The sequence below is a fragment of the Macaca fascicularis genome, chromosome 9 (assembly GCF_037993035.2).
Source record: "Macaca fascicularis isolate 582-1 chromosome 9, T2T-MFA8v1.1".
NCBI lineage: Eukaryota > Metazoa > Chordata > Mammalia > Primates > Cercopithecidae > Macaca > Macaca fascicularis.
In genome coordinates this window covers 8151628-8179482 of record NC_088383.1, presented here as the reverse complement: position 1 = coordinate 8179482, position 27855 = coordinate 8151628, and the positions used below count along the sequence as shown (strand labels likewise).

Below are 27855 nucleotides of genomic sequence, written 5' to 3'. Positions count from 1 at the left end.
GACCAGAACCATCTTTTCAAAATATGCCACTTCTTCACTTCATTCTGCTCCAGACCTACCGTGGCTATCCCTCTCAGGGTGGCAGTGGAAGTCCTTGCTGTGTGCTAAAGCCAGCAGGAAGCTACTGCAATGTCCAAGACAAAAATACCAAGCATATGAAATGCTAGTGAGGAAGCACAGCTCTCCTCTGTGTGTCCCCGCTGAGGGCAGCCCTACCGCTGCTCTGGTGGTCAAAACTACAGATTCTTCCCAGGGGCTGGTAAAAGGTGTCACACAATTCCCCCAAATTCCCTCAATAAAACATTGCTAGCTGGGAGTGGTGGCTCACACCTATAATCCCAGCCCTTTGGGAGGCCGAGATGGTCGGATCACCTGATGTCAGGAGTTCGAGACCAGCCTGGCAAAGATGGTGAAACTCCATCTCTACTAAAGATGCGAAAATTAGCCAGGCGCGGTAGTACACGCCTGTAATCCAACTACTCCGGAGGCTGAGGCAGGAGAATTGCTTGAACCTGGGAGGCAGAACCTGGGAGGCAGTTAGCCGAGACTGTGCCACTGCACTCCAGCCTGGGCGACAGAGCGAGATTCTGTCTCAAAAAAGAAAACAAACAAACAAACAAAAAAACCCTGCAGATACATACATACTCAGGCAGGTGCCTTATTTAAACAGGGAGAATAATGAGAGTGAATTCCTCTTCTATGCAGTGTGACTTGCGCGCGTTGCTGGAGTCACTGCACTGATGAAACGGAAAGTTGCAGGGCAGCCAGACTGAAGCATAGCTGTGGAGAAATCTGGTTTGCATTCTAAGTTTTACAATGATCTCAAGGATACTGTTTTTCTTTCTCTGTGCTCTTGTGCATAAAATGAAGAAGAAAAGTTTGGTTTGGATGTGGAAGGAATCTAGACTACAGAAACTGCTGAACGATGTGTCATGCAAATTAAAAACTAAGCAGGTAAATAACCGCGTGTAAACATTCACATTGCACACCATCTCTTCACTACCGATCCTGCCCTCATCAAAAACACCCGCCAGCAACGGCCGTGACGCTCTGTACGCACAGCGTACCCTGCTGTGTTATGAGTGGTTTTTGCTAAGTTGAACCAGGGAGGTTGCATTTTACTGCCATATAACAAGTGATTGATTTTATAAGAATGTGAGGAAAGGGAATTGAAGCTAAAAATGGATTGGATTCCTGTGACAGTTTACCCTGGACATTATTTTCTGTGAGAGATACTTCATTTTGGTACCAGTTTGCAGATGTTTAAGATGTGATCGTGGTGACAAAACTAGCATTAGTATCCAAGTTAGGGCGAGCACATAAGAGACTAGAAGGCTATTAAGGATCATCATACTCTGGAAGGAATTTTTACTCTAATCATAATTTTTCAAATTAATATTGCTCTGTGATTTTATGCTGGTGACCATAACTTTATATCCATGACCTGATGTACAAGTTTACTAAAAGTTAATTTTGCTTTTCTTTAATTTAATTTATTTATTTTTTTAAAATAAGAGACAGGGCGTCACTATGTTACCCAGACTGGTCTCCAACTCCTGTGCTCAAGCAGTCCTCCCACCTTGACCTCCTAGTACCGGGATTATAGGCATAAGCCACTGTGCGTGGCCTTTAGAAGTTAATTTTGGATTGTAGGAAATCATTAGGTTATAATGAAAACACCAGTTTAAAATATTTTATATATGTTCTTCTCAAAACAAACAGTATTAAATAAACATTTGAATGAATCGTAAGTATTCTTCAGTAATATTGCATCATCAAAGAATATTTACTTTTTTTTTTTTTTTTTTGAGACGGAGTCTCGCTCTGTCGCCCAGGCTGGAGTGCAGTGGCCGGATCTCGGCTCACTGCAAGCTCCGCCTCCCGGGTTTATGCCATTCTCCTGCCTCAGCCTCCCGAGTAGCTGGGACTACGGGCGCCTGCCACCTCGCCCGGCTAGTTTTTTTGTATTTTTTAGTAGAGACGGGGTTTCACCGTGTTAGCCAGGATGGTCTCGATCTCCTGACCTCGTGATCCGCCCGCCTCGGCCTCCCAAAGTGCTGGGATTACAGGCTTGAGCCACCGTGCCCGGCCTAGAATATTTACTTTTTACAAGGACTGATACTGCACTTGAGTAAAAAGTGTTAGGAAGTTTATGTTTAATTTCTCATTTCATTCTCACAGTTGCCTAATGAAGTAGTTGCCGTTAAAAATCACGTATGACTCTGTAGTGAGCTAATATCAGCCAACGGCAACTCTCCTGTGTTCATTTCCAACCCTGTAGAAAACCCTAAGCGATGAATAGAAAGAATGTTAGGTAACAAAGGCCTTTTTAAGGGTGTGCATAAATCCTGTCTACAGTTTTAATGATTGTGGCATAAATATTAAATATTCATATGATGTGGATTATTCCGAGTTTGATACCACTTGTTTTTCTCCTTTCACCCTAATGTCATCACTGATAGGGCTGTGTCGTTTGCTTCCAGCAATTCTTAGATAATGTCTTTGTTAAATCCTATTCTTTTTTTGTTTTTTTTCTTGAGATGGAGTCTTGCTCTGCCACCCAGCCTGGAGTACAGTGGCACGATCTTGGCTCACTGCAACCTCCCAGGTTCAAGCAATTCTGCCTCAGCCTTCCTAGTAGCTGGGACTACAGGTGCCTGCCACCGTGCCCAGATAATTTTTGTATTTTTAGTAGAGACTGGGTTTCACCATGTTGGCCAGTATGATCTTGAACTCCTGGCCTCAGGTAATCCGCCCCCCTCAGCCTCCCAAAGTGCTGGGATTACAGACATGAGCCACTGCGCCCCGCCTAATTCCTATTCTTTACAACAAAATGATACTATTTCTTTTCTTAATCATACAAGTGTATTTTTACAACTGAAAGAGTCTTGAAAGGTTGAAATGAAACTTGTCCTCCCAAAATCTTTATATGACAGGTACTAAGGGGTGTGTGTGTGTGTAAGTGTAATTTTTCTGACATTCTTCACAAGTTATATCTTCATCTGGGTTACATTCATTATTAAAGACAGCAACACTTTTATCTATGTGTTTGAACCCCAGTAGTAGGTAGCACTAGAAGCTTGTCAATCCTGTTGAATCATTTTGTGATCTATCCTTTTGTTTGTAGGAACAATCTAATTTGAACCTTATATGAAAAATTAATGTAGGTTCTTCTTTACAAATCTCCAAGGGAAAGAACTCTGTCATGCTTTTTTCTTAATAGTAAGAGCAAGTGTTTCCTTTTATCATTTGAAGTCTACTGTTGCCTCCTTTTTCCTTTAGCAAAGTCAATGTTAAAAACGTCTTCCCCTGAGAAGTCAAAGGCTGCTACCTGACATCTCGTGGAGAGAAGGCTCGGTTCTCTTGTGAGCTAGGAGGAGTTTCGGTGGATTAAGCACTCTTATTTATCTCTTTTTCCTCCAGAGACCCCATTAAAATGGTAGTGAGAAAATAAAAAGTACATATACCAACAACACAAAGAACTTAAAGGCCACCAGCATGGAGAAGGGATTTCACAATGTTTCTGGCAGCCTGGAAGCTGATAATGCTCCATGACTACCAAATTAGTGTGGGGGCTGCAGCTGGGGAGGCTCACCTTAGAGACTTTGAATGCCGGGTGGGCGGGAGTCCCATGTGAGGCTGAAAATAACAGGGTTCCGTGGGATACCCATAGTCAGATCACTTCATGGATTCTGTCCTTCTTCCACCCCTGCCATGGCTACAACCAAGGACTAGAAGCCAGATATTTATCCCTCTGCCTCATCTCTGAAAAAGTAGACCGAATTGTCTGGGGAGAACCCCTGTTGCTAGTTTGGAAGGCAGCTTCTTAGAAGGGGAATTACTCCAGTGCCTACGCTCTGAGTCAGACCCCTCTGCCCAGGACACCAGCCTCTCCAGGGTTTCTGTTGTCTCATATTTAAGTCTGATGCATGACCATTGTTGGCTAGACACCCCAGGAAAGCTTCTGATCAAAGAGGGCAGGATGAGATGAAGAAACAACAAAACAGCCCCCAGGAATCAGAGAGGACCCGGGGAATAGGGGAAGAGAAACACCTCTCATTACCATAATGAGAGGTTTTGAAAAGGGCACCTTGTTAAAGAAAAGGTTTTAGAAGGAAGGAACTACCAGAAGCAAGAAAGAAACATTGCAGACTAAAACTGTGACCCACGGAATGAATTCAAAGAAGGGTTGATTGGAAGTAAGTTCAGAAAATTGCCCAGAAAGACAACAAAAAATGAAATACCCTTGTGTTTAAATGCTAGCACATGGAGATGGGACTCGAACTCCCTTCCTGTGGGCTAGCGTGGGTTTGAGTGAAAATGGCCTTTGTCTTCATTCTAATTACTCTCCCCATCTCTCAGAGAAAGGGTAGGCATGGGGTGGCTGGTCTCAGCAGACCTGTCTGTTCTACTGTGACATGGGAAGGCATTGAGGAGCCTGGGCCGACAGTGCTTGTCCTCCTGACCCCAGCATGGGTCTCCTTGTTCATCATCTCCCTGCATGGGCAGTCCTGACCACAGGCTTTGTACCCACAGCCCGGTCTATACAGGTCGCGTCCCTGAGAGGTGACCCAGCTTCGGACTCTACGTTATGTGCACTCGATAGGGCTCGAAATCCAACATTAGTGATGTTTCCCCAGTTTCTGAAAAAGTGATGCTAATCTTCTGCCTTTATCTGGGACTCGATTTGTAGATAGCTTTCTTTCTTTTCCTTTTATTAGAGACATGTTCTTACTCTGTTACCCACGCTGGAGTGCAGTGGTGTGATCATAGCCCACTGCAGCCTCAAACTCCTGGGCTCACACCATTCTCCTGCCTTAGCCTCCCAAGCAGCTGGGACTGCAGCCACCCACTACCATGCCCAGCTAAGTAAAAAAAAAAAAAAATTGTAGAGATGGGGTCTTGCTGTGTTACCCAGGATGGTCTTGAACTCCTGGTTTCAAGAGATCCTCCTGCCTCAGCCTCCCAGAGTGTTGAGATTACAGGTGTGAGCCACCATGTCCAGCTCGGCAGCTTTATAATCCTAATAAAGCATTTGTGGGATTTGGGTCCATCTTTACATGTCCTCAAGAAGCATATGTGTGTGTAACTCAAGCTCAGAACTTGAGTTCTGAAACCTAACTTCATGATTCCTTCCTTCACTGTGATGTGGGCACGTCTCCAAGTGGGGCATTAGTGGAATGGAACTTGGATTTTTAAAAGGTATAGTGGAATGCTTGTGTAATATTATAACTAAGTAAAACCTTGAAAAAATGTTCATGAGAATGTGGTAAAAAGTTTCTGATTTTTTTGTTTGTTTGTTTCTTATGACTTTCTAGGAGTTCGCCTTTATCAGTTGAAAGCATGGAGCGATGATTACCAAGTTGTGGGTAAACCTTCCTCCACCTGAAATTGCGGAGTGTTTTTCTCCCTGATCATTTCTTTCCTGCTGTAGAGTTCTCCTTTGATGCCGTTGTTGGGTGCAGGGCAGGTTTTGAGTTTCGCGATGTTTCATGTGTGGATTGGTCCTTCAATTTGAAGAATAAGATCATGATCATAGACAAGGATTTGGCTTACAGCTGAGAGCACTGAGTTGGAGTCTTGGAAGAGAGACGTGCTGCAGAATAAAGTTTATAGTTTTAAAATTTCGAGTTAGAAGTTTAATGGTCACACTAAGCAATGCCAATTAGCTTCTATTGCAGTGAATTCTAAGGAATTGCGAGGCAAATTTTATTTACCAGGATTTAACTGAATTAATCAGTGGTTAAGGTAACTCCATGGACTCGGAATTGTAAATTGATTATACTTAGTTTTTATTTTATGGCAATATTTATTGTAATAGGTTTATGGTACATTTGAACATTTAGAGCTTTGAGAGCTAAATGTTGACTGATACAGTTTTTCTTATAAAATTAGCCAGATTCTTGAGAACATTTCTTTTCTACTTTTTAACCTAAAGTGGTCTGTGTACGTTTATGGCTTTATAGATACATCTTTCATGGAGAGCAATTCGTTTAGATAGTCTGACTCATAAAAGATTGCTTGAGTCTTGTGCAGACGCATATAAAGGAAAGCTATAGGACTTCTGGGAACTCGAGGCTCGTAAGATGTAAATGTCAGCGCTCTCCCTGGAGCTCCCTTGCTGTGACTTGGACAATTTAAATTTCAGCATTGTGCAGTGACTTCATAGGGTGCTTGCATATTTTAAAAATTTTCACTTAAACATGAACTTGGATCATACGCATGTTAGAAACAACCCTGTGGAAAATAGAGCTTTCTTCCTGTAGTTGGATATAGACGACCTGTGTTAGGCACAGGACCATTTATCACTGGATTATAATAATTGTTCTTCTTTTGTAATGAGATACGAAATGCGTATTTTTGGGGTACAGTTGTAGATTTTGTCCCAATCTTGAAACTTATGTGAGTCATTTTCATATGATCTCCATCATGCCTGCAATGTAAATTACTGGTTTATCTGTTTGCAAAAGCTTTGGAGAATCAGAGAATCTAGTGGAAAGACTCCATGTGAGATCGGGCTCTGAACACTTGGGGGCTTGAGGCTGTTTCTAGGTTTTTGTTTTGTTTTTTGAGATGGAGTCTCGCTCTGTCGCCTAGGTTGGAGTGCAATGGCGTGATTTCGACTCACTGCAACCTCCACCTCCTGGGTTCAAGCTATTCTGTTGCCTCAGCCTCCCAAGTAGCTGGGACCACAGACACCCGCCACCACACCCGGCTAATTTTTCTATTTTTAGTAGAGATGAGGTTTCACAATATTGACCAGGCTGATCTTGAACTCCTGACCTTGTTATCCACCTGCCTTGGCCTCCCAAAGTGCTGGGATTGCAGGTGTGAGGCACCACACCTGGCCGCTCTGTCTAGTTTTTTTCTGTGAACTTGGGCAAGAGTTAGTGAAGAAGAAGCCCCTGTTAGCATTGTTAGGAGGAACAAAACAGAGGGGGTAAATGAAAGGTCTTTGTAAAGCATAGCGTGAGTCCAGATTTTAATTCATTTGGCCTGTGTATCTTTGTTTTCATCTCAGTGACCCTAGCCATGCAAGAGGGCCACTTTTGAAAAGGGTGCAGCATTTGAAAAATGATGACTACATTTATAACAAAGCAAGAGAACACAAGAACACAGTTTTGTGCTCAGCTTCCCAAAGTGCCGAGCATACAGTATTTTTTGTGTCTGTATTTCCATGTGAGTATGTATGTATAAAATAAGGAAGGTGACATTTTATTTGAGAAAAAAATGTAGTGATAGAAGTGGACAGATGAGTTATTCTTTATTATAAGCGGGGTGAGGCTAAGACGTTGCCATATAAGGTAAAGCTGGACTCAGCCTTGTTTGCCTGAGTTCCGTGCATGCTGGTTTTGCTCTTGGTCTGATGATCGTCCTTGGGCGTGGGTGGATGTTGACTTGAGAGGCACGTTAGTGATGAAGCAGCAGGTCTGGCCACTACTTGGCTTGTATGTTGGCCTCCATTCTACTGGCAGTTCTGCCAAAGCTCATTGGAAGTTTCAGTCTGGATATCATGGGTATGAATAATCAATAACCAGCAGATTACAAAGATATATGTAATAATTTAGTACATGTTTTTAATAAAACAAGAGCTAATACTTGTTAATTGGTTGGTGTGTGCCTGGGTTGGTTATATTTTATTTGCATATATCTCTCCTTTAGTCCTTAGAACACCCCTTAGAAGCAAAATATTGTTAGCAACCTGGTACCCTTTGATTGGCTAGAAAAGAGTCTAAGAGAAATTGAGTAAATTATTCAAAGTCATGCATCCAGTGATGGTGGAACCCCCGTTGGGGCCCAGATCTGCCCCACACCCTTATGGCCAACTTCCCTTTTATAGTAATTTCACTGCTTTAGGTTTGAGCCAGAAGGGTTGCATCAAGCCTTTGAAGAACCTAAACAATGCACAAACGACTTGGGTCTTGGACCTTTACTGGGGCTGAATAAAGTCCTGGGTGGATCCCGGGCTGCCCACAGGGAGAGCCAGTTGTGGTGGGTGGTTAATCTGGGGCTAGGGTCTCGCTGTCATTTATGCTGACTTTGCACATCCATCTGTTGGTGCCCTTGGAAGGCTCAGGTCCCTCAGGGATGCGGGTGTAGCCCAGTGAGGCCTTTGGAGATCTGTCGCTTGGGAGACATGCCAAGGAGATACGCTTTTCTCAGGTCTTGGGTTCCGAGCACTTGTAGAATGTTGCCCTCCACAGTCGGGTATTTCTTTTTCAGAGGAGGCCTCAGATACATTCCTTCCTTATTCACAGGGCTGTCACCCCTATTTTGAGTCCTGTCACTTTTCTACTTAGATAACTGAAGCAGCCTCAGTTTCCCTGCTTTTAGACTCTTTTCTTTCCATTCAAACCCTTATAGTATTTGCCGGATTCATTTTATACAGAGATGTCCTGTTTGTTAAGCGTCTGTGTTGACTTCCTGGACTGTCCATAGTTTATTCCTACCACTCAGTATTATTGCCCAGTGCTGTGTGCCTGGAGTGTGCCTTAGCCTGACTGTTTACTGTGCAGTCATCCCTTGAGATCCCCTGGGGGACTGGCTTCGGGACCCCCAAGGATACCAAAATTTGCAGATGCTCAAGTCTCGCACAGAAAGTAGTATAGCTCACACATCACCTATGCACATCTTCCTGCAGACCTTAAACCACCTGTTGACATAGATGCTGTATAAATAGTGTTACACTGGAGATTTTAGCGAATAATAACAAGAAAAAGTGTACATGTTCAGTAAAGATGCATTTTTTCCCATGTGTTTTTGATGTTCGGTTGAATTGAACCCAGGGATGGGGAACCCATGGATATGGAGGGGACTACTTATTTTCCCCGTTTCTCTGTTTCTCCATTTCACCTTCAGTCCACCCCTCTTGTTATTTTGTGCCCATTTCTCTGTCTGCAGATTCCTTCCTCTTCTGCAACTGTATAAACCTTTTATGTTAACTCAGGGCCTGCTTTGATTCTCCCACCTGGAAAGCCTTTCTCTGATTTCCCTAGCCTCACTGCTCTCTCTCTTCTTGGAACCTCCTGAATTGTATACTTTAGCATTTCTTTGTGATCTGTGAAAAGTTTCTAAATAGGTTGTAAGACTTCGGATTCTTTCATCTCCTTGGTGCCCAGGCATGTGGTACGTGTCAAGTCACTACTTAGAGACACATTTTCGGTCTCAATTTTAGTATTTACTTAAGCATGGTGATGAAGGTTTAGTATTGACTTAAGCTTGGTGATGAAGGTTAAGAAAAACATTGAAATCAAACCTACATAGAGAAAACTGCTGTGATTTTAAGTTGATTGGATACTTAGCTGCTGTGTTGAAGTGTTGTTTTTTTTTTTTCCTCCTTTGTCTTGCCAGCAATCAAAGAGAAGTATACAGACTGGACAGAATTTCTCATACGTGACTTGACCGGTTCGAGGACAGCGCCCGCCAACCTCCTGGAAGGTGTATGTATTGTTGTTATACATCTAATGTATCTCTGAAGCACCCCAGTTACGTGAGCTCAGACCTGACAGCACCTTTGCATATATCCTTCAGCAGATTCGTGCTTTCCGCAGACACTGCCATCCGAATAGCCTCCCCTCCTGTTTTGTCCTGAATAACTTAGGTGACTGATTTGAAAGGCATTGCTGAAACCTCCCCTGTGATGCAATCAGCAAATGGAAAAATTCACTCTATGCGAATCCAATTTTTAAATCACGATATGCCAGGACGTCTTCCTACTGTCCTATATCTTTAAGCCTCTTTCCTATATGAGTGAATGTAAATCAAATCCTGTAGAATAACTGTTTTGAACAGGTGACAAGATTATGTATGTGCTAATATAGTCTCTTGGAGTACGTTGATAAGTGGTTCCGTTAAATGTTCTATTTCGGATGCATAACCCCAAGATTTGAACATACACACATTAACCAATAATTGAATTAACTTCTCTTGTAAAAACAAGAGGAGGAATGGCAGATCGTATTTCAGTGCAGCCAAGGAAATTTTAATGTATTGAAGAAAAGAAATAGTTTAATCTGAAATCTTGATGGTTTATTTGAAAATAATTTTATGATGAAACATTTTAGTATTTATATTTATATAATAGAACAGGAAGAGAAAGGCACTGCGTCATAAGTAATTATTGAATTACCTAGTCTGTTTTTCTTAAGAATACCCCTAAAAAGGGGAAAACTTAGTGAACAACAAGTAATAAGTAATAAGGTGTGGATTTTGACAGTATCATATTCTCTAATCAGGTGTGGATTTTGACAGTATCATATTCTCTTAACCGTAAACTTTCCCTCTTTTCGTAAATGATATTGACACTTTAGAATGTCATTGTCTAATATAGTTAATGGGTTTTATTTTGTAAAGATTTTGCCTGATGTATTTGTTATATATCTTTAGAGCTACTGTTTTAATTGTTCATTAACAAATCAAAATGATGATAGTTCATCCTTTCAAAAAGGACAAATTGTCTCACTATGTTAATTTTCTAAAACATATTTGCCTTCAAAGCTGGCTGAACAAACACCCTTTTCATATGCTATCATATGCTAAGAAGGTTTCTTACAAGGGGCAGTAATTATAAATTATCTCAACCAATTATCAGGTTAAGTGTAGAAATAATTTTACATAGTAGTCTAATTTAGCTGATCATTACTGTGTGTTCGACATGTTATCAACACACACTCGTGCCTTCATTACATAATCAAAGTATGAGAGCATCTTGGTCATCAGAGTAGCGGCCAGTAGAGTAAGATGAATGTCTGGGAAAGAGTCATGGTGTAAATTGAATGCTCCATATTAGAAATATCTGTCTATTGTAAAAGTAGACCGTTTGCTACCACATGTTCTCTAGATCCAGGCAAATTTGGGTAGAACTCTTCTTGAAAGCATACTGATTGTTAACAAAAGCAATTTTATCTGGGAAGGGTGATTTGTTTGGTGAGAACTTAGCATAAACTGTTATTTTCTATTGACTTGTGATTTTTTTGTTGTTGGATATGGAATGGGGTACATGGATGTGTGGGAGGGAGGAAAGGGAAGGGGCGGGGCATGGGCTGGGCAAGGATGGGGTGGAGGGAACGCCAGACTGTTCACCAGTACCTTGGATGATGGTGTGAAAAAATATTATCTTCTGCTGTCATCTGTTTCCATGAGAACCTTAAAATAAAGTTTAAAATAAGGAGTTTTGCTTCTGTTTAAACAGCCTCTGCGAGGGAAAGGCCCTATAGACCTCATTACAGTTGGTTCCTTAATAGAACTTCAGGATTCCCAGAGCCCTTTTCAGTACTGGATAGTTAGTGTGATTGAAAATGTTGGAGGAAGATTACGCCTTCGCTATGTGGGATTGGAGGACACTGAATCCTATGACCAGTGGTTGTTTTACTTGGATTACAGACTTCGACCAGTTGGTTGGTGTCAAGAGAATAAATACAGAATGGACCCACCTTCAGGTAAGGACCAAAGCTTTTGCTGCTGTAAAGTATTTTAGAAAAAGATGTGATGTTTTCCTGGGTGTGTTTCTAGAAAATGTTTGAGCTCTCTGGTACCTTTTATATCTGAGTATGTGAATATTAAGCACTTTAACTTCACAATGCTTTCCGTAGAGACTACAACCTAAGACCTCAATCAATAGTGTTCTCAAAGGAGAAAGCAATGTTGGGGGCCTTAGGGAAGTTGATCTAGTTCCTTGGGAATCACTGGTTCAGAAAGGAAAGACATAGTAGATTGGGACTTGAGCATATTCTCCATGTTTTTCTTTAGGAATTTTGATAGTCTTGTAAGTAGGTTTGAAAATCTCTGTCCATCTGTGTACCCAGCTCTCTGTCCATTCACCAGTCCATCCACCTACTCATCCACCCATCTTTCCATTTATCTATTTATCCATTCATCCATCCATTCATCCACCTGTTCATCCAGCATTCATCTATTTTATCCAACCATCTGTTTATCCACCTATTCATCCAGCATTCATCTGTTTATCCACCTATTCATCCAGCATTCATGTATTTTATCCAACCATCCATTTATCCACCTATTCATCCAGCATTCATGTATTTTATCCAACCATCCATTTATCCACCTATTCATCCAGCATTCATCTGTTTATCCACCTATTCATTCAGCATTCATCTGTTTATCCGTCCATCCATTCATCCATCCATCCGTCTAAATATCCAAACCACAATCCAGTCTGACCATGAAACAGCACTGAGTAGATAGATCATCATGTTTTCTCCTGGCATGTAAGATTTTAGTTAGCTTCAAATGCACCGTCAAATGGCTTTGCAGAGGCTTAATTGGGAAGAATCGTGCCTTATGGTCTATGTTATACCTACCTAGTTAAAAATCTCAGTATTTACAAAATAAGCATTCTTGAATGTTTACTATGTGCCTGGTGATTTTACATCTGGTACATTGTTTATTTTGATTCTAAAAAAGTGCTGCATGTTTGTTGTGAATTTTGTTTCACAGCAGAGAAAGTTGAGACTGGAGTTCAGCTAGTTGTCCAAGGTCCCCGTTTTAGGGGACAGGCAGTGAAATTCAGATTCCCAGGTGCTGGCCCGGGCCCCTTCCACCCCACTCCCCCTGCTGCTTCCTCTTGTCAGTCTTTGAATGGGAAACCTCAGAACAGAAATATTGGATTCCTGTAGAATTAGAGATGCCAAGGAAGAAATACATATTTTTTCAGAAATTGGTAATCTTCATTCCGGTGAGTTTTGTAGGTATATTTGGAGTAAGGACGTGGCTCTTTGCTTTATTAAAATCACCAGAGAATTTCCTCCCGTATTAGTTGCCGATATTAGTCTTGAGTAGATGAGGGAGAGGAGTTATATTTGTCTTTTCTGTCACTCGAAGGCTTTAATTGAAAACACTTCCTGGTCCTGTGTCCCGTGTGTTTGCATTTGCGTTAAGTTTGACAGGCATAGAGACGTGTAACGTGGCATTTTATTAGTAGTATTGCCGTCAAAACGTTGAGAAGCAGCCAACACCTCCATCTCTATCCTGAGTAATTTTTGACTCTGATGACAAACAAAGAGCCTGTCATGTTGTGAGGAAGGATGCAAGCCCGGGTTTGCCCTGGGATTCATAACCCAGCAGGAGAAATTTACTTTGTGCGTAAAGTTGTGTGTATAAATCTCTGCTGAGTACCTAATTGCTTTATAAATTTTAGGAGCAATATCTACCTGCCAGCGTACAAATTTATAGCAAAGCAAAGGATGGCTAGTGGCTTCTTATGTTCTCTGTGATGTTTCTTTCCTGGGAAGTTATGGGACTCACGCTCACAAGCGGCAATGGAATGTGCCTCCGTGGAAACTTAGGAAATACTCGCTTATGAGCCGTCTCCCTCTTTCGATAATTTGGGGTCTTTATAATATATGATTAAATTGTGTTTACTTGTCGTAGCATTTTCTGGAGATTAGTTGTTCATTTAACTGGAGAGTTCTTGGGGGCCCCTGAAGATTCTGGAACAGGCAGGGCACGATGGCTCATGCCTGAGCTCAGGAGTTTGAGACCAGCTGGGGAAGCATGGTGAAACCCTGCCTCTACAAAAAATAGAAAAACCTGGCTGGGCACGGTGGCGTGCACCTGTAGTCCCAGCTACTTAGGGGGCTGAGGTGGGAGGATCGCTTGATCCCGGGAGTGGAGGCTGCAGTGAGCCAAGATTGCTCCACTGCACTCCAGCCTGGGTGACAGAGTGAGACCCCATGAAAAGAAAAGAAAAAAAAAAAAAAAGAAGATTCTGGAAAAGCCATTCATCCTCAAGAACTTACTTCCCCAGTATTTAAATCACCAGCAGGAAAGGTTACGTACAGGAAGAAGAACTAAAAAGTGACAGGACACTCAAAGTGTGAGTTTTGAGTTCCTCAGATCCAGTGGTTTCAAGATGGAAACTGGATTCTGCTGCCTCATTCAGCAGAACAGCATCCCCGGGAAGCGAGGCTGTTACTACCCCTGTTGTGCTCATGGGGACAGATTCTAGTACTTTGGATTTGTAGAAATTGATTTCAAGTCCCACGGTGACTTGTGTAACTTATGTGGTAGCACCACTTCCTTAACTGGAATCTAGGTGAGAATAAAACTTCATACTTGCATGGAAAATACTAGGCTGATTTTGTCGTTTTCCCAAACACCATGAAGTCACTGGAAAGTGTTCTGCTTCCGTGACTGATGCGGAGAAGTCCAGTGGGAGGGGGGTGTGCAGGGGAGATGAGCACATTCCCCACGAACTCTTCCCTGCTGCCAGGACTGTCTGCTGTGCGCTCCCAGCACCACCACCATTGTTCAAAATAATCGTCCTTTAGTTTTACTGACTATTTATTTATTTATTTATTTATTTATTTTCGAAGCAGGGTCTCGCTCTGTCTCCCAGGCTGGAGTGCAGTGGCATGATCTCAGCTCACTGCAGCCTCAACCTCCCAGGCTCAAGTGACCTTCCCATCCCAGCCTCCCAAGTGGCCAGAACTACAGGCATGGGCCACCATCCCTGGCTAATTTTTTTAATTTCTTATTTTGTAGAGATGGGATCTCACTATGTTGCTCAGGCTGGGCTTGAACTCCTGAGCTCAGATGATCGGCCCACCTCAGCCTCCCAAAGTGCTGGGATTACAGGCATGAGCCACTCCTCGTGGCCCTCATTTTACTCTTCAGAGGGCACAGATTTCTCAACTGTTCAGCAACATAGAAGAGAAATGGGTCATAGAAAGTAGCTACGAAGTTAGCCTTCAAAAACCTGGGAAAAGAGACTAGATTTTATAGTCTCCACCTCTGAGAAACATAGGGCCATTGAGCCTTTCTCTTTCTGCCCTGAATCAGAGGAAATAGCATTCTGGCGCTTGGGGAAGGAGGAGGGGAAAGAAGCCGCCTTACGCTGTACAATGGGGATAAGGATATCTTGCTGGGCTGCTGAGTGGTGTAATGTATACCAAGAGATTGGCCTTTTCTAGACATTTAATCTGTGATCACAGTCTTAAGGTTAAGGAGGGTAAGTAGGTCATTAAGGTTAGGGTCATTTAAGAAGCCCACTGCTCTCCTATTTCGGGATGTTTAGAAAATAAGATAGACTTTTAGATATTCTTGCAGATGCTAAGGAGATAAAACTTTTTGAGGTTTTTTTCTTCTCTATATCTACAATTTATTCCCTTGTTTTTTTCCTTCAAAATTATTTTATCCACCCCCACTCCCCCCCCCCTTTTTTTTTTGTTTTAGTGCTTGTTTTAGATAGTTCTTGGAGTCAGGGAGTTTCTGAATCCAACTTAAATACTTCCTGCCTGAACTGTTACTTAGTCCAAAAGTGAGCTGGACTATATTAATCTGTTCAAGCTGCCATAACTAAATGCCACAGCCTTTGTGGTTTAAAACAACAAACATTTACTTCTCAGAGATGTGGAGGCTGGAAGTGTGAGATCAGGGTACCAGTGTAGTTGAGGTCCAGGGAGGGCTCGCTTCCTGGTTTGCAGACAGCCGCCTTCTGACTGTGTCCTCACATAGTAGATCAAGAAAGAACTCTGGTGTCTCTTCTTTTAAGGACACAGATCTCGTTTAAGGGCCCCACCCTCATGACCCTATCTAACTCTAATCTCCCAAAGGCATCCCTTTGGGGTTAGGGCTTCAAGTAAGAAGTTTGGGGAGACACAAACATTTAGTCCATAACACTTTTCTTTGACGTTTACTATCTCTTAACAACGTAGACTCATCTTTCTTCACTGGGTAGGATCTGGAGGAGCAGGAAGATACAGAAGTTTTTTGGAGGGAGGTGGATAAAAGAAGGGTTGTTTCTATAGGCCTTTGTTTATTGATGATTATGTTATGCATTCCTGCTTCCTGTGGCACTTAATAGGAAATGCCCCACCAAACCCTTGCACAAAAGGAGATTGCCTCGTTTTTCTCGTAGGCTTCTAGTTTCAGAGGAATAGGGACATGTTTTAATTGCTCACGACCTTCCCAGAAACAGAAACTGGCATGATGTACTTTATTCAGTTACCTGCAACATGATCATTTTAAGAAAATGGTCAATGTTCTTTGAATGGTACTATTTATTGTCCGTTAATTTGCCAGTATGACCAGCGTGCCTCCATCTCACAGAATGCACACGGGGACTGTTGTTCTCTGCCGGTTGTGTCAGGCTGTCAAAACTGCAGCTGATTTTCACCTTGTCATGAAAGAAATCTGCCTTGCTGTGGGCTGGATTCATTCCAGGATTTAACACCATCAGAAAGAAAACAGAGAATCTTCAGGTTGTAGGACAGAGGCAGGGCCCACCTGGCACCTGGGCTTCTTGTTACCTTTGTCTCTGATGAGGAGGAGAGATGGCATCCTGTGGACAGAGGAGTTCATTTTTTCAGAGATTACTTGGTTGGTCCACCTTCCTGGGCCAGCGTGCAGGCAACCCCACTGGGGCCGGGGCATCCCCTCCATGAGTTCTCATAGCTTAGATCTAACCCTGGTCATGTTGGATTTCCATTCCTCCTGGACTTAAGGTTTTTTTTTTTTTTTTTTGGAGACAAAGTCTCACCCAGGCTGGAATGCAGTGGCACAATCTTGGCTCACTGCCATGTCTGCCTCCCGGGCTCAAGCGATTCTCCTGCCTCAGCCTCCCGAGTAGCTGGGATTACAGGTGCGCACCACCACACTGGCTAATTTTTGTTTTGTTTTGTATTTTTTTTTTTTTTTTAATTAGAGGTGGGATTTCACCATGTTGGCTTGGCTGGTCTCGATCTCCTGACCTCAAGTGATCCACCTGCCTCGGCCTCTCAACGAGGGTGTTGTTTGACCATTCTTTTACCCTCTCCTCTGTCTCAGGGCATCCCTCCCGCGCTCGGAGACCACCATCAAGGGTCAAGGGTATAACGAGTCCTAATTCCAAAGCAAGAGGCCAAAGGTGCCACCCAGGTAGATCACGCTTTCCTTTTCTGTACCTGTTGAGTCTTCAGATTCTTTCTTTGGTGCAGGCTTTGGAAATCCCCATTGTTTTCTGTGAGCTGGTCCTTTTCCTACCGTGCCCAGGTTGAACTCTCCGTCTGACTACCCGGCTTGCTGGAAGCAGCCGTGTGTTCACGGTCCCTGTCCCGTCAGGAGCTCCAGTCTGTTGTTGGCAGTCTCTCTCCTGCTCCTGCATTGGTGTCCTCAGGGCTTTGCTCCCCGGGCTCTGCTGAGTGGCCTCCTGTTTCTCTGTAGTTTGGATTCAGTGCCCATGAGCTTGCCCGAGTGCACAGGTGTCCCGCTCGCCCTCATGGAGCAGCTTGCAGGGGGCTCTGTGAACTGGTCCCTGTGCCTGCTTTTGGGGGCCCTGTGATAAGCAGTGTCTTCCTGAGCGCCCCCTTCTCACTGTGGACATCAGAGGCCCCGTTCTTTCAGTCTCCGCAGAAGTGTGTGTTGAGACCCCACTGAGTGTTCTCAATTACGTTAGTTAACTAACTAAGAAGAATTTAGAAAGGCCAAACCAGGGGAAAAAAAAGTTCAGCAGACAGGAAACACTAGAAAGGATTATAGACAATGCACACACGCAGAGGATGTGTGGTTGTGAATTACCCTTTGTGTGTCTTTGTGTAAGTAACAATGACTTCGGGCGGTGCACTGATGGCTTGGCTAGTTCTGGCAGGATCTCATACGTAGCGTAATTATGACTGAATAAACTGCTGAAACGGGGGCTTAAAGCTCAAGGTGAGTTCAAAAGCGATGAGGATCAAAATAGATGGCTTCATGCTAAAAAGCAGACATGCAAGAAATTAAAAATATAGTCCCAAAGGTCTAATGTTGACTTTTAACTGTGCTTAATTTCGTATTCATATCCTAAGCGTCTGTCTGAAGTAGCCTGGGGTGATATAGTGAAGGCATAAACATGCCCTACTTCCAGTGAGGGCTTCTGCAAATCCTGTTTTGATAAGGTCTTAAATCTGTTGAGATCAGGCCATAAAATTCTCCTGCAGTTTCAGCAATAGGTAAAAACAGTGCTCAAAGTTTTTTTTTTTTTTTTCTTTTTAATTTTGCATTCAGACTCTGTAACCTCCATCTGTAAATCTTGCCCCCCCTCCCACCGCCTGGGGAAAAATATGGGCAACATGCGGTGTGTTAAGCAACATTTCAAGTGTAAATATTAAACTTGGTTGGTAAATTTTAATTTACCTTTTAATAATTTTCTGACTTACAGGGACTATTTTTAGCAGATGAGAGCTTAGAGATTTAGTGAAAAAATATGTTGTAATAACCGCAAATGCCAGACTAGAGTCGTTTGTAGTTTAGAAATGTATCAGATAAAAAGTTCCTCATCACTGGGCATTGCTTTCCTAGGTGATATGTGGAATTTTGACCCACGGATGACTGAAGGTTTTTGCTAATGTGATTAATACCATTAAATTACTTACAGAATGCCAACTAAATGCATACAGATGTTCCCTGAAGAAGAGGTCTATTAAGTTTATTCTTCATTTCTGACAGCAGAATCCCAAGTTGCTATTTAATTTCAGAAAGTTCTTTCAGCAGGTGTTCATGGCGGGTAGGGGGTGTGAACACTCACGGTCACTGACCGCGCTGAGGTATCAGGAAAGCTTGGGAATTAACATGCAGGAAAGGGCCACCCGGCAGAACGTGTTAGTCCTTCAACTCTTCTGTGATTTGCTGTTGATACAGAAATCTATCCTTTGAAGATGGCCTCTGAATGGAAATGTACTCTGGAAAAATCCCTTATTGATGCTGCCAAATTTCCTCTTCCAATGGAAGTATTTAAGGTAAGATGTTGATTCTTAGCAATGTATCTACTCTTTTTGAGAATAAAACCATCTACCAAGTTTTCCCGCCGGGTGCGGTGACTCACGCCTGTAGTCTCAGCATTTTGAGAGGTCAAGGTGGGCGGATCCTGACGTCAGGAGATCGAGACCATCCTGGCCAACATGGTGAAACCCCCTCTCTACTAAAAATACAAAAATAAGCCAGGCGTGTGGTGTGCGCATGTAACCCCAGCTACTTAGGAGTGTGAGGCAGGAGAATCACTTGAACCAGGGAGGCGGAGGTTACAGTGAGCTGAGATCGCACCATTGCACTACAGCCTGGCAACAGAACGAGACTCAATCTCCAAAAAAAAATTAAAAAATGTTTTCCATACCAAATCCTTTTCCACTTGAAAAAGGCACCTTCTTAACCAGTTTACATTTTAAATGCTTAAGGTTTTGTCTGTTTCATGTTGCTTTTTAAAAAAATAATCTTCATAATGACCCGTATTATAAGATGCTGATTAAAATTGTTTAAGTTTACTGTTTTTCTTTGTAGCGTATTGTTATGGAAATATTTTCACCCCCTCACTTCCTGCAACAGAAACAAAAGGAAATATAGCAAGTCTAATTTTGACGTTTAGTAAAAATGACAGAAAATGATGCATCTTGTGGTGGTTCAATTTTCTTAATGTCCCGAGGTTCTGCTAAGTACTAGGCCTTCCACCGGGTGCTCACACGAAAATGAAGGGCTTGTGAAATGCATCTCCACCAAAACGGCCACCAAGTTCTTTACACTTCAAAAATTAGACTTCACACTTACGTGAAATAGAATATTGGTTCTGGACAAGGATGGTCCATTCAGGTTCATCCAAGGAAATCATAAAACAAGCCCAACGAGTGTGGGTGGTGACCCAGCACCATTGGCATCCTTGGACAGTTCTCAATGTGGTTGTGATGGGCAGACATCCAGTTGCTTCCCAGCCCTGGGGTGGCACGCGTCTGCAGAGTCATAGAAGTTTCATATAGAAGATGTACTTAATGTGGTGGTTGGACACCCCATACAGCAGGAGTTTAAGGATTTAGTAGGGGACGTGGGCTTCCTGGATTTTATGGACACCCGAGTCCTCACTCAGCCTTTTAAGCAGTCATGGCTAATCATTGACCCTTTCGTTCAGTACTTCCCCTGCTTGTAAAATTGGGCTATTAAGACTTCCTCCTCAACTTAGCCATGTAATTATGTCCTGATGTTAACTGAATGATGATTTTTACAGTGTTTGGGGGCTCCTGTACTGGAGGAACAGTGTAAATATAATACACTGTTAGCATGATATTGACTGACAGTGAGGCTGACAGTTATGGTGGGCATTGTTGTTATTTTTTGCCTCACTGACCAAATCCTTCTCTCTCCTCCTCTTTGTCTTTCTCTTCCTCTCCTTCCCTCTTCTCTCCCTTTTCTTCTTCCTTCTTTTCATACTGTCCTGCCCATACAAAAAGGATCAAGAGAAACAGCCTTTAATGTTGGACCTCTCAGCTCTGCCACCCACACCAGAGCCAGCCTGCCCTTGTCACCCCCGCCCCTTTGTCTTCACCGTGGCCTCAGTCATATTCGAATGTGAATCAAATCCAGTCACATCCTTCACCCTTGAAAAAATAAATTTTATTTTGAAGTACCTTATACACACACGGGAGGAGTTGAAGGAGGGAACCAGCGGAAGAATACAGATGCCCACCCTCTGGTCTAAGCCTCAGACCTGCCAGGCCAGCAAAGCCCCTGCCACAGCCCCAGGCCTGCCTCCCTGTGGGGCCGGGGCACCCAGGATCCCACAGCTGTGCGGGTCCTGCCCGTGCCTCTCTTTGTGGTGTTCCTGCCTGCGTATGCTTCCCTAAGTGGGATGCTCAGTCCTGTTGATAGGACGGGAAGTGGGTACCGTCCTCATTGTTCAGAGAGGGCCCTTTCCCTGCTCCGAAGAGGGAAGAAAGCTGGATGTGGTCTGGGCACCAAACTGGCTTTGCTTTTCCTCAGAGTAGATGAGGATTCAGTAGGTGAAGTCGTGAGCTAATCTTTTTTTTTTTTTTTTTTTTTGGAGAAAGGGTGTCACTCTGCCACCCAGGCTGGAGTGCAGTGGGGGTGGGGTGACCATAGCTCGCTGTAGTGTCAAGCTCCCAGGCTCAAGCCATCCTCCTGTCTCAGCCTCCCAAGTAGCTAGAACCACAGGCATGCACCAGCACACCTAGCTAATGTATTAGTTTGTTCTCACGCTGTTAGCGAACACATTCCTGAGATTGGGTAATTTATAAAGGAAAGAGGTTTAATTGACTCACAGTTCAGCAAGGCTGGGAAGGCCTCAGAAACTTACAATCATGGCAAAAGGGGAAGCAAACACCTCCTTTTTCACATGGCAGCAGGAAGGAGAATAAGAGCTGAACGAAGGGGAAGGCCCTTATAAAATCATCAGGTCTCATGAGAGCTTACTCACTATCAGGAGAATAGCATGGGGGAAACCGCCCCCATGATTCAATTGCATCCCCATGACATGTGGGGATTATGGGAACTACAATTCAAAATGAGATTCGGGTGGGGACACAGCCAAGCCATATCAGCTAATTTTTAGATTTTTTTTTTTGTACAGATGGGATCTCACTATGTTGCCCAGGCTGGTCTCAAACTCCTGGGCTCAAGTGATCCTCCTGCCTCGGCTTCCTGAAGTGCAGGGATAACAGGTGTGAACAACTGTACCTGGTCTGTGAGCTAATCTTAAGAAGATGAGGGGTTCCCACACTTGCTTCTACTGATGTTGTAGCATGAACTCTCGGTACTGGAGGTCACATCCCTTAGAAATGTGGGCAGGGGTCGGTTGCTTCTTGTTTTCTGATTTTACAGCTTAGCTCTCAGGAGCAGGCTGAAGTTCAGTGTTTCCCTGCAGTGAGATGAATGTTCTCATCTTGTCCAGGCAGCTTAGGACTCAACTCAGGAATCTCTTTAGTGTAGTCAAAATAAGCTGAATATTGTTAACAATCTTGGTCTGGCTGACTTCGGCATTCTGTCCATAGGTTGCAAAGATGATAAAATGCTGTCTACATTTCCTTCTCACTAAAAGTGGCTAAGAAGGTCTATCTTATCCATACTTTATTGATAGTTTGTGTGGGTGTAGAATTTTAGGTGAGCTATCATTTGTCTCAAGAATCAGAGGTTTTGGCTGGGGCATTGGTGGCTCACATCTGTAATCGCAGCACTTTGGGAGGCCGAGGCGGGCAGATCATTTGAGGTCAGGTGTTTGAGACCAGCCTGGCCAACATGATGAAACCCTGTCTCTACTAAAAATATGAAAAAATTAGCCAGGCATGGTGGCATGCATCTGTAATCCCAGCTAATCAGGAGGCTGAGGTAGGAGAATTGCTTGAATCTGGGAGGCAGAGGTTGCAGTGAGCTGAGATTGTACCACTGCACTCCAGCCTGGGCAACAGAGCAAGACTCTGTCTCATATAAAGAAAAGAGGGAGGGGGGGATTAGAATGTGGTGGTCAGTCCCTGGAGGGTGGCTTGTGGGCTGCTGCTTGTGCTGTAGTATTTCCTCTGTGACTGGTTTCCAAGGGAGAGTTTTTCAGTCTCCCAGTGTCCCACCTGGGGCTCCAGGTCTGACTGCCAGTGTTCCAGGAGCCACGTGGGGAGAAGAGGGCTGAGGTGCTGGCCTGCAGTATTGGTTCCTATCCCAGCCTCTTCAGAGAAGGCTGAGACAGGGATCAGGGAGACTGTGGAGGGGTCTAATGGCCTCTCCTTCCCAGTCACCTCCCCATGCTTATATCTTAAACTCCTATCGAACTCCCAGTTTCAGACATACCTGGTGGGACTCGTTTCTGAGCCTTTCAAGGCTTCTGCAGGAGTCACTGTGTTGGCGCTCAGCTTTTCTGCTGAAGGCCTGGGATTTGGCTTTGCTGAATGTGTTAAATTACTCGCTTCTTCTTCATCAGCTTTTTTACTTCCTTACCTTTGTGTGCTGAGTAGGTTTGTGTCTTTTTTTAAGAAAGTCTCTGGACTGTAGTTTTGGTTAGAGTTTAGGAGGAGGTGAAATGAATGTGGGTTTTCAGCCTGCTGTTTTAACCTGGCACTGCCATTGAAAAGAATCTTGTTGTTTGGACTCTAGGGTATGATCACGCCACCACATCCTTCCTGGACATGGTGAGCCTGGGGAGATTTTTCACTCGCTCCTCTGTGCAGTGTCTCCTTCTGTGCCCCTCCTTGCTGTACCAGGAGGTGCACTTGTTATGTTTCTCTAACGCCCTTTGTACCTTGATATGGTTTGTATCCTCACCCAAATCTCATCTCGTAGCTCCCAGAATTCCCACATGTTGTGGGAGGGACCTGGTGGGAGATAACTGAATCATGGGGGTGGATCTTCTCCGTGCTGTTCTCGTGATAGTGAATAAGTCTCACGAGATCTGATGGTTTTAAAAATGGGAGTTTCCCTACACAAGCTCTCTTCTCTTGTCTGCTGCCATGTGAGACATGCCTTTCATTTTCCACTATGATTGTGAGGCCTCCCCAGCCATGTGGAGCTGTAAGTCCAATAAGCCTCTTTTGTAAATCGCCCAGTCTCGGGTACATCTTTTATCAACAATGTGAAAACGGACTAACGCATACCTGTTTTGTTCTCTCTGTTAAAGTCTGACTCATCCTTTGTTCTCTTTTTTTTTTTTTTTTTCCGAGATGGAGTCTCGCTCTGTCGCCCAGGCTGGAGTGCAGTGGCCAGATCTCGGCTCACTGCAAGCTCCGCCTCCCGGGTTCATGCCATTCTCCTGCCTCAGCCTCCCGAGTAGCTGGGACTACAGGCGCCTCCTCGCCTGGCTAGTTTTTTTGTATGTTTTAGTAGAGACGGGGTTTCACCGTGTTAGCCAGGATGGTCTCGATCTCCTGACCTCGTGATCCACCCGCCTCGGCCTCCCAAAGTGCTGGAATTACAGACTTGAGCCACCGCGCCCGGCCCCTTTGTTCTCAAATATAGATTCCCTAAAGGAATCCTTCCCCGGACCCCTGGACCTGGCCCAGATGAACTTGAGCCTCTGTTGGTGTCCTTCAGCAGCTTGTTCTGTCACAGTTATGCTTAATCATTTGTGCAGCACCTTGTATAATACCGACCTCTTTTCACCTAACTTTGAAGCTCTGGAAAGGCAAGGACTGTGTCTTTCTTGTCCATTCTTAGAAGCACACTTTCTTGACCATAGTAGCACTCATTAAATACCTGTCCAATAAATGCATGAATTCATGGACATGTGTCTTCAACTCCTTGAATTTATTTTTATTATTATCATTTTTTTTTGGAGACAGTCTTGCCCTGTCACCCAGGCTGGAATGCAGTGGCATGATCTCAGCTTGGCCCCTTGCAACCACCGCCTCCTGGGTTCAAGCGATTCTTCTGCCTCAGCGTCCCAGGTAGCTGGGATTACAGGCATGCACCACCAGGCCCAGTTAATGCTTTTTTGTATTTTTAGTAGAGACAGGATTTCACCATGTTGGCCAGGCTGGTCGTGAACTCCTGAACTCAAGCAGTCCACCCACCTCGGCCTCCCAAAGTGCTGGAATTATAGGCGTGAGCCACCATGCCTGGCTTGAATTTGAAATTTTTGAGTTCATGCATATAGATTAAATGGATATGCACACTTGTTTAGAGGTATGAATACTAAGACTCAAAAGGTATACACATTAATCATCCCAATATATTTGTAATTAAAAATTAACTAATTCATTAAACATTTATTGTCTTTGCACAAAGCTATTATGTGATGTTGACCTGATTCCAGAGTTTAATAGTTTGTTCATATTTTCCAAAATATAATTACCTTACCTTCTTCCCTCACTTTAATTTCTTCCCATGAGAATTCAGACTATTATTTTGATAGGCTATGTGAGAATTATCATCTTATTCAATATTTTGTGCATAATTAAGAAGTGCTTTAAGAGTAGATACTGAATATTACTTTTGGGCCTCTCATGAGGCAGGATGTGGGGTTAGGCACTTTATAAATAGACATCAGTTGCTTTGAATATTATGTGTTCTTAAAGCTGATGAGATACCTTCATAAATGTTTTCTCTTAGTTCAATGGAAGAGACATGGGAGGTTTCTCAACTATATTTTGTAATGAGTGAGAATCTACACGTTTAATTTGGAGGGTGTGAGAACATGTTTGCAAAGGCTACTGTCACAAATTCCCATGGACTGGATGACTTAGAATGACAGAAATTTGTTGTCTTGTGCTTCTGGAGAGTAGCGTGTGAAATCAGGGTGTCGGCAGGACCACACTCCCCGAAGGCTCAGGGTGGAAGCAGAGGTCGGCTCTGGCTTCCCGGGTTGCCTGTGTCCTGGGCTTTGCTCACCTTGTGGCCACCTTCCTCGGTTCCCTGCCTCCATGTTCACATGGCCTTCTCCACATCTGTCCAAATTTCTCTCTGCTTACAAGACAACCGTTATTTGACTGGCCCTGTGTGAATTCCGTCCAACTTTGTCTTCACTCTATTGCATTTACAAAGACCCTATTTTCAAATAAGATTGCATGATAGCTTCTGGGTGAGTACAAATTTGCAGGGAGACACTCTTCAACCCAATCTGATCGCATTTCGTGTATGTTCAGAATCTTAGAAATAACACAGTGGTACTCTCTACTGAGTTCCTCTGGTTACACGAAGTAAAGTTCAGAGAAATGGTGTGGATACACGAGATGAGGATCAAACTGTCTTAGCCGTTGCTTCATTTATTAAAACAACAACAAAAAAAGAAAAAACCAAAAAAAAGCAAGAGAAATTTTCTCTCTCAAGTTTTTAGAAGTTCCAGCAAGCAGTATTCTTTTTGCAGGATCCAAAAAGAGACACACACACACACACACACACACACACACACACTTGCTTTTTTTCTCTGTTATCACTGTTTGATCATCACTGTTTCTCAGTAGGCAGACTTCTTTCTAGTTTCTTTCATTATGGTAAAAGGAATATGTGTTTGAATTCAGCAGTGAAGTCATCTGAGATGCATGTTGTTATGGAAAATTGCCATAGTGTTCAGCTGTTACGAGACAGAAGTCAAAGCTAAGCACATTAATGGCCGGAGACAAGCAGTATTTCCAAGCAGCTCTTTTTATTATTTTTATACTTTAGATGAAATGGGTATTTGGATGGGATGAGTCCCATTATGCTGCGGTTGCTCACGTTGGGAGATGTGTTCACACGTCTGTGTGGTTGTCTGTTGGTGTCTGTGCGTGCAGTCTGATCCAGCTCTTGGGCAGGCGTTCCTTTCTGTCTTGAATGCAAACAGGAACAGTGTGAAAACAAGCTCATGATTAATATTTCTACTGTTATTTACCTTTAAGAGATCACTCTGAATAGCTTTGGATGCTGTATTTTAGTGGGAATTCTGACTTCCTTATTTGGAAAATACAGATCATTTCCAAAATGTACACTCAGTTGAAGGATAGACAGTTGATGAAATAGGTTTTAAAAAACCCAAAGGACATTAAAAGCCTCATTTGATTGAAAAATTAATAATGACTTTTTTTTTCTTGAAGACCAACCCCATTATTTAGAGGCCTAAAAGATTTGCCAGAACTATCCATACACTATCCACGTCCATAACAAGTCTGTAGAGGTGACTGCACTGCACATCACCATGGCTTTCAGTGGATTTTAATGTCTCTGCATCACACAGCTGGGTGATTCTCAGCTTTTGGAACAAAACGAAATTTTCCTTTTAAAAATCAACTTAAGATATGTTTAAAAAGTAGATAAAGGCCAAGTGCGGTGGCTCATGCCTGTAATCTCAGCACTTTGGGAGGCCGAGGTGGGCGAATCACCTGAGGTCAGGAGTTTGAGATCAGCCTGGCCAACATGGCGAAACCCCGTCTCTATTAAAAATACAAAAATTAGCTGGGCATGGTGGTGGGCACCTGTAATCCCAGCTACTTGGGAGGCTGAGGCAGAAGAATCACTTGAACCCGGGAGGTGGAGGTTGCACTGAGCCGAGATCGTACCACCGCACTCCAGCCTGGGTGACAAAAAATAAAAAAGTAGATGAAACCTTCCTTTGACTTAGTCACATTGAGCAATTTTGCAGCCTCGGGAAACCATCATTTGATTAACTTATGACATATCCCAATGTCCACTCGAGCAAAACGCCCCAGTTTCCATAAAAGCTTTTTATTTTTGTCTTTTGCGAAGAACTACTAGGACGGGTTTCTGTCAGTTGGTTTCTGTCATCAAACAATGAAGTTTATTACAGGACAAACTCAGTCTTTTGGCCAGTAATGTCTTTGTTGCCTCAGTTTTCCCGTTCACTAAGTGTATACTAAGAGACCACTAAAGGATTTTTGGGGGCTTGGTAAGTTTTAAAACTAGGGCTAACAGAGACTAGAAAATAAAAACCTATCAGTAATTGTAACATGTCACGTGTCTGACATTTACAAGCCTCCCTATTACTTTTCATTCCCAGCAGTTCTTATAAATGGTATTCTACATCTGAGATCCTACATGTTTGCAAATGTTAAATTGTACAAGTTTCACTGACAACTCATTTGTCCATCAAAAAGATCTACAAATAAGAAACAGCAATTCCCAATTTTCTAGTTAATGGAAAGAAAATACTATTTCCTTAGAGGAATATAGAAATACAGCCCGGAGAAGACAAAAGCTCTCCAGCTCACTTCACTCATGACCACACCTTATAACAGCAAGGAAGGGACATATGTGAAATGTCACTAACATCTGTGATCCTTTTTTTATCCTTTAAAAAAGGGAAATCGTTGGAACCTTTTTGTGTTACTTAAAAAAAAAACTGAAAATCTCAGTGTGTTTGAGATTCTAAATGAGCTACTCAGAGATTTGCCTTCGAGTGCAGGGAATTATGACTGCAGTTCTTTGGGAGGCTGAGGCGGGCGGATCACTTGAGGTCAGGAGTTCCAGACCAGCCTGGCCAACATAGTGAAACTTCGTCTCTACTAAAAATGCAAAAATTAGCCAGAAATTACTTGAACCTGAGAGGTGGAGGTTGCAGTGAGCCGAGATCGCGCCACTGCACCCCAGCCCGGGCAACAGAGCGAGACTCCGTCTCAAAAAAAACAAAAACAAAACAAAGGACAACTGCACTTGAGTCCAAACCCTTGGCATCCTCCTTGTAGCCAC

At 43.2% G+C, this 27855-nt stretch overlaps 1 protein-coding gene across 7 annotated transcripts in view; it reads left to right on the top strand.

Annotated features, from left to right (window-relative positions):
- SFMBT2 (Scm like with four mbt domains 2) overlaps positions 1 to 27855 on the top strand; it is a 250737-nt gene that overhangs the window by 115229 nt on the left and 107653 nt on the right. For 6 of the 7 annotated variants that reach the window (XM_065520270.2, XM_045399525.3, XM_045399524.3 and 3 more), the window contains exons 5-7: positions 9352 to 9440; positions 11192 to 11438; positions 18616 to 18713. In XM_065520270.2, the coding sequence (XP_065376342.1) occupies positions 9352 to 9440; positions 11192 to 11438; positions 18616 to 18713 (434 nt within the window). Of the gene's footprint in view, positions 1 to 9351; positions 9441 to 11191; positions 11439 to 18615; positions 18714 to 27855 lie in introns of those variants that run through there. The other variant, XM_074000966.1, reaches the window with a different exon arrangement.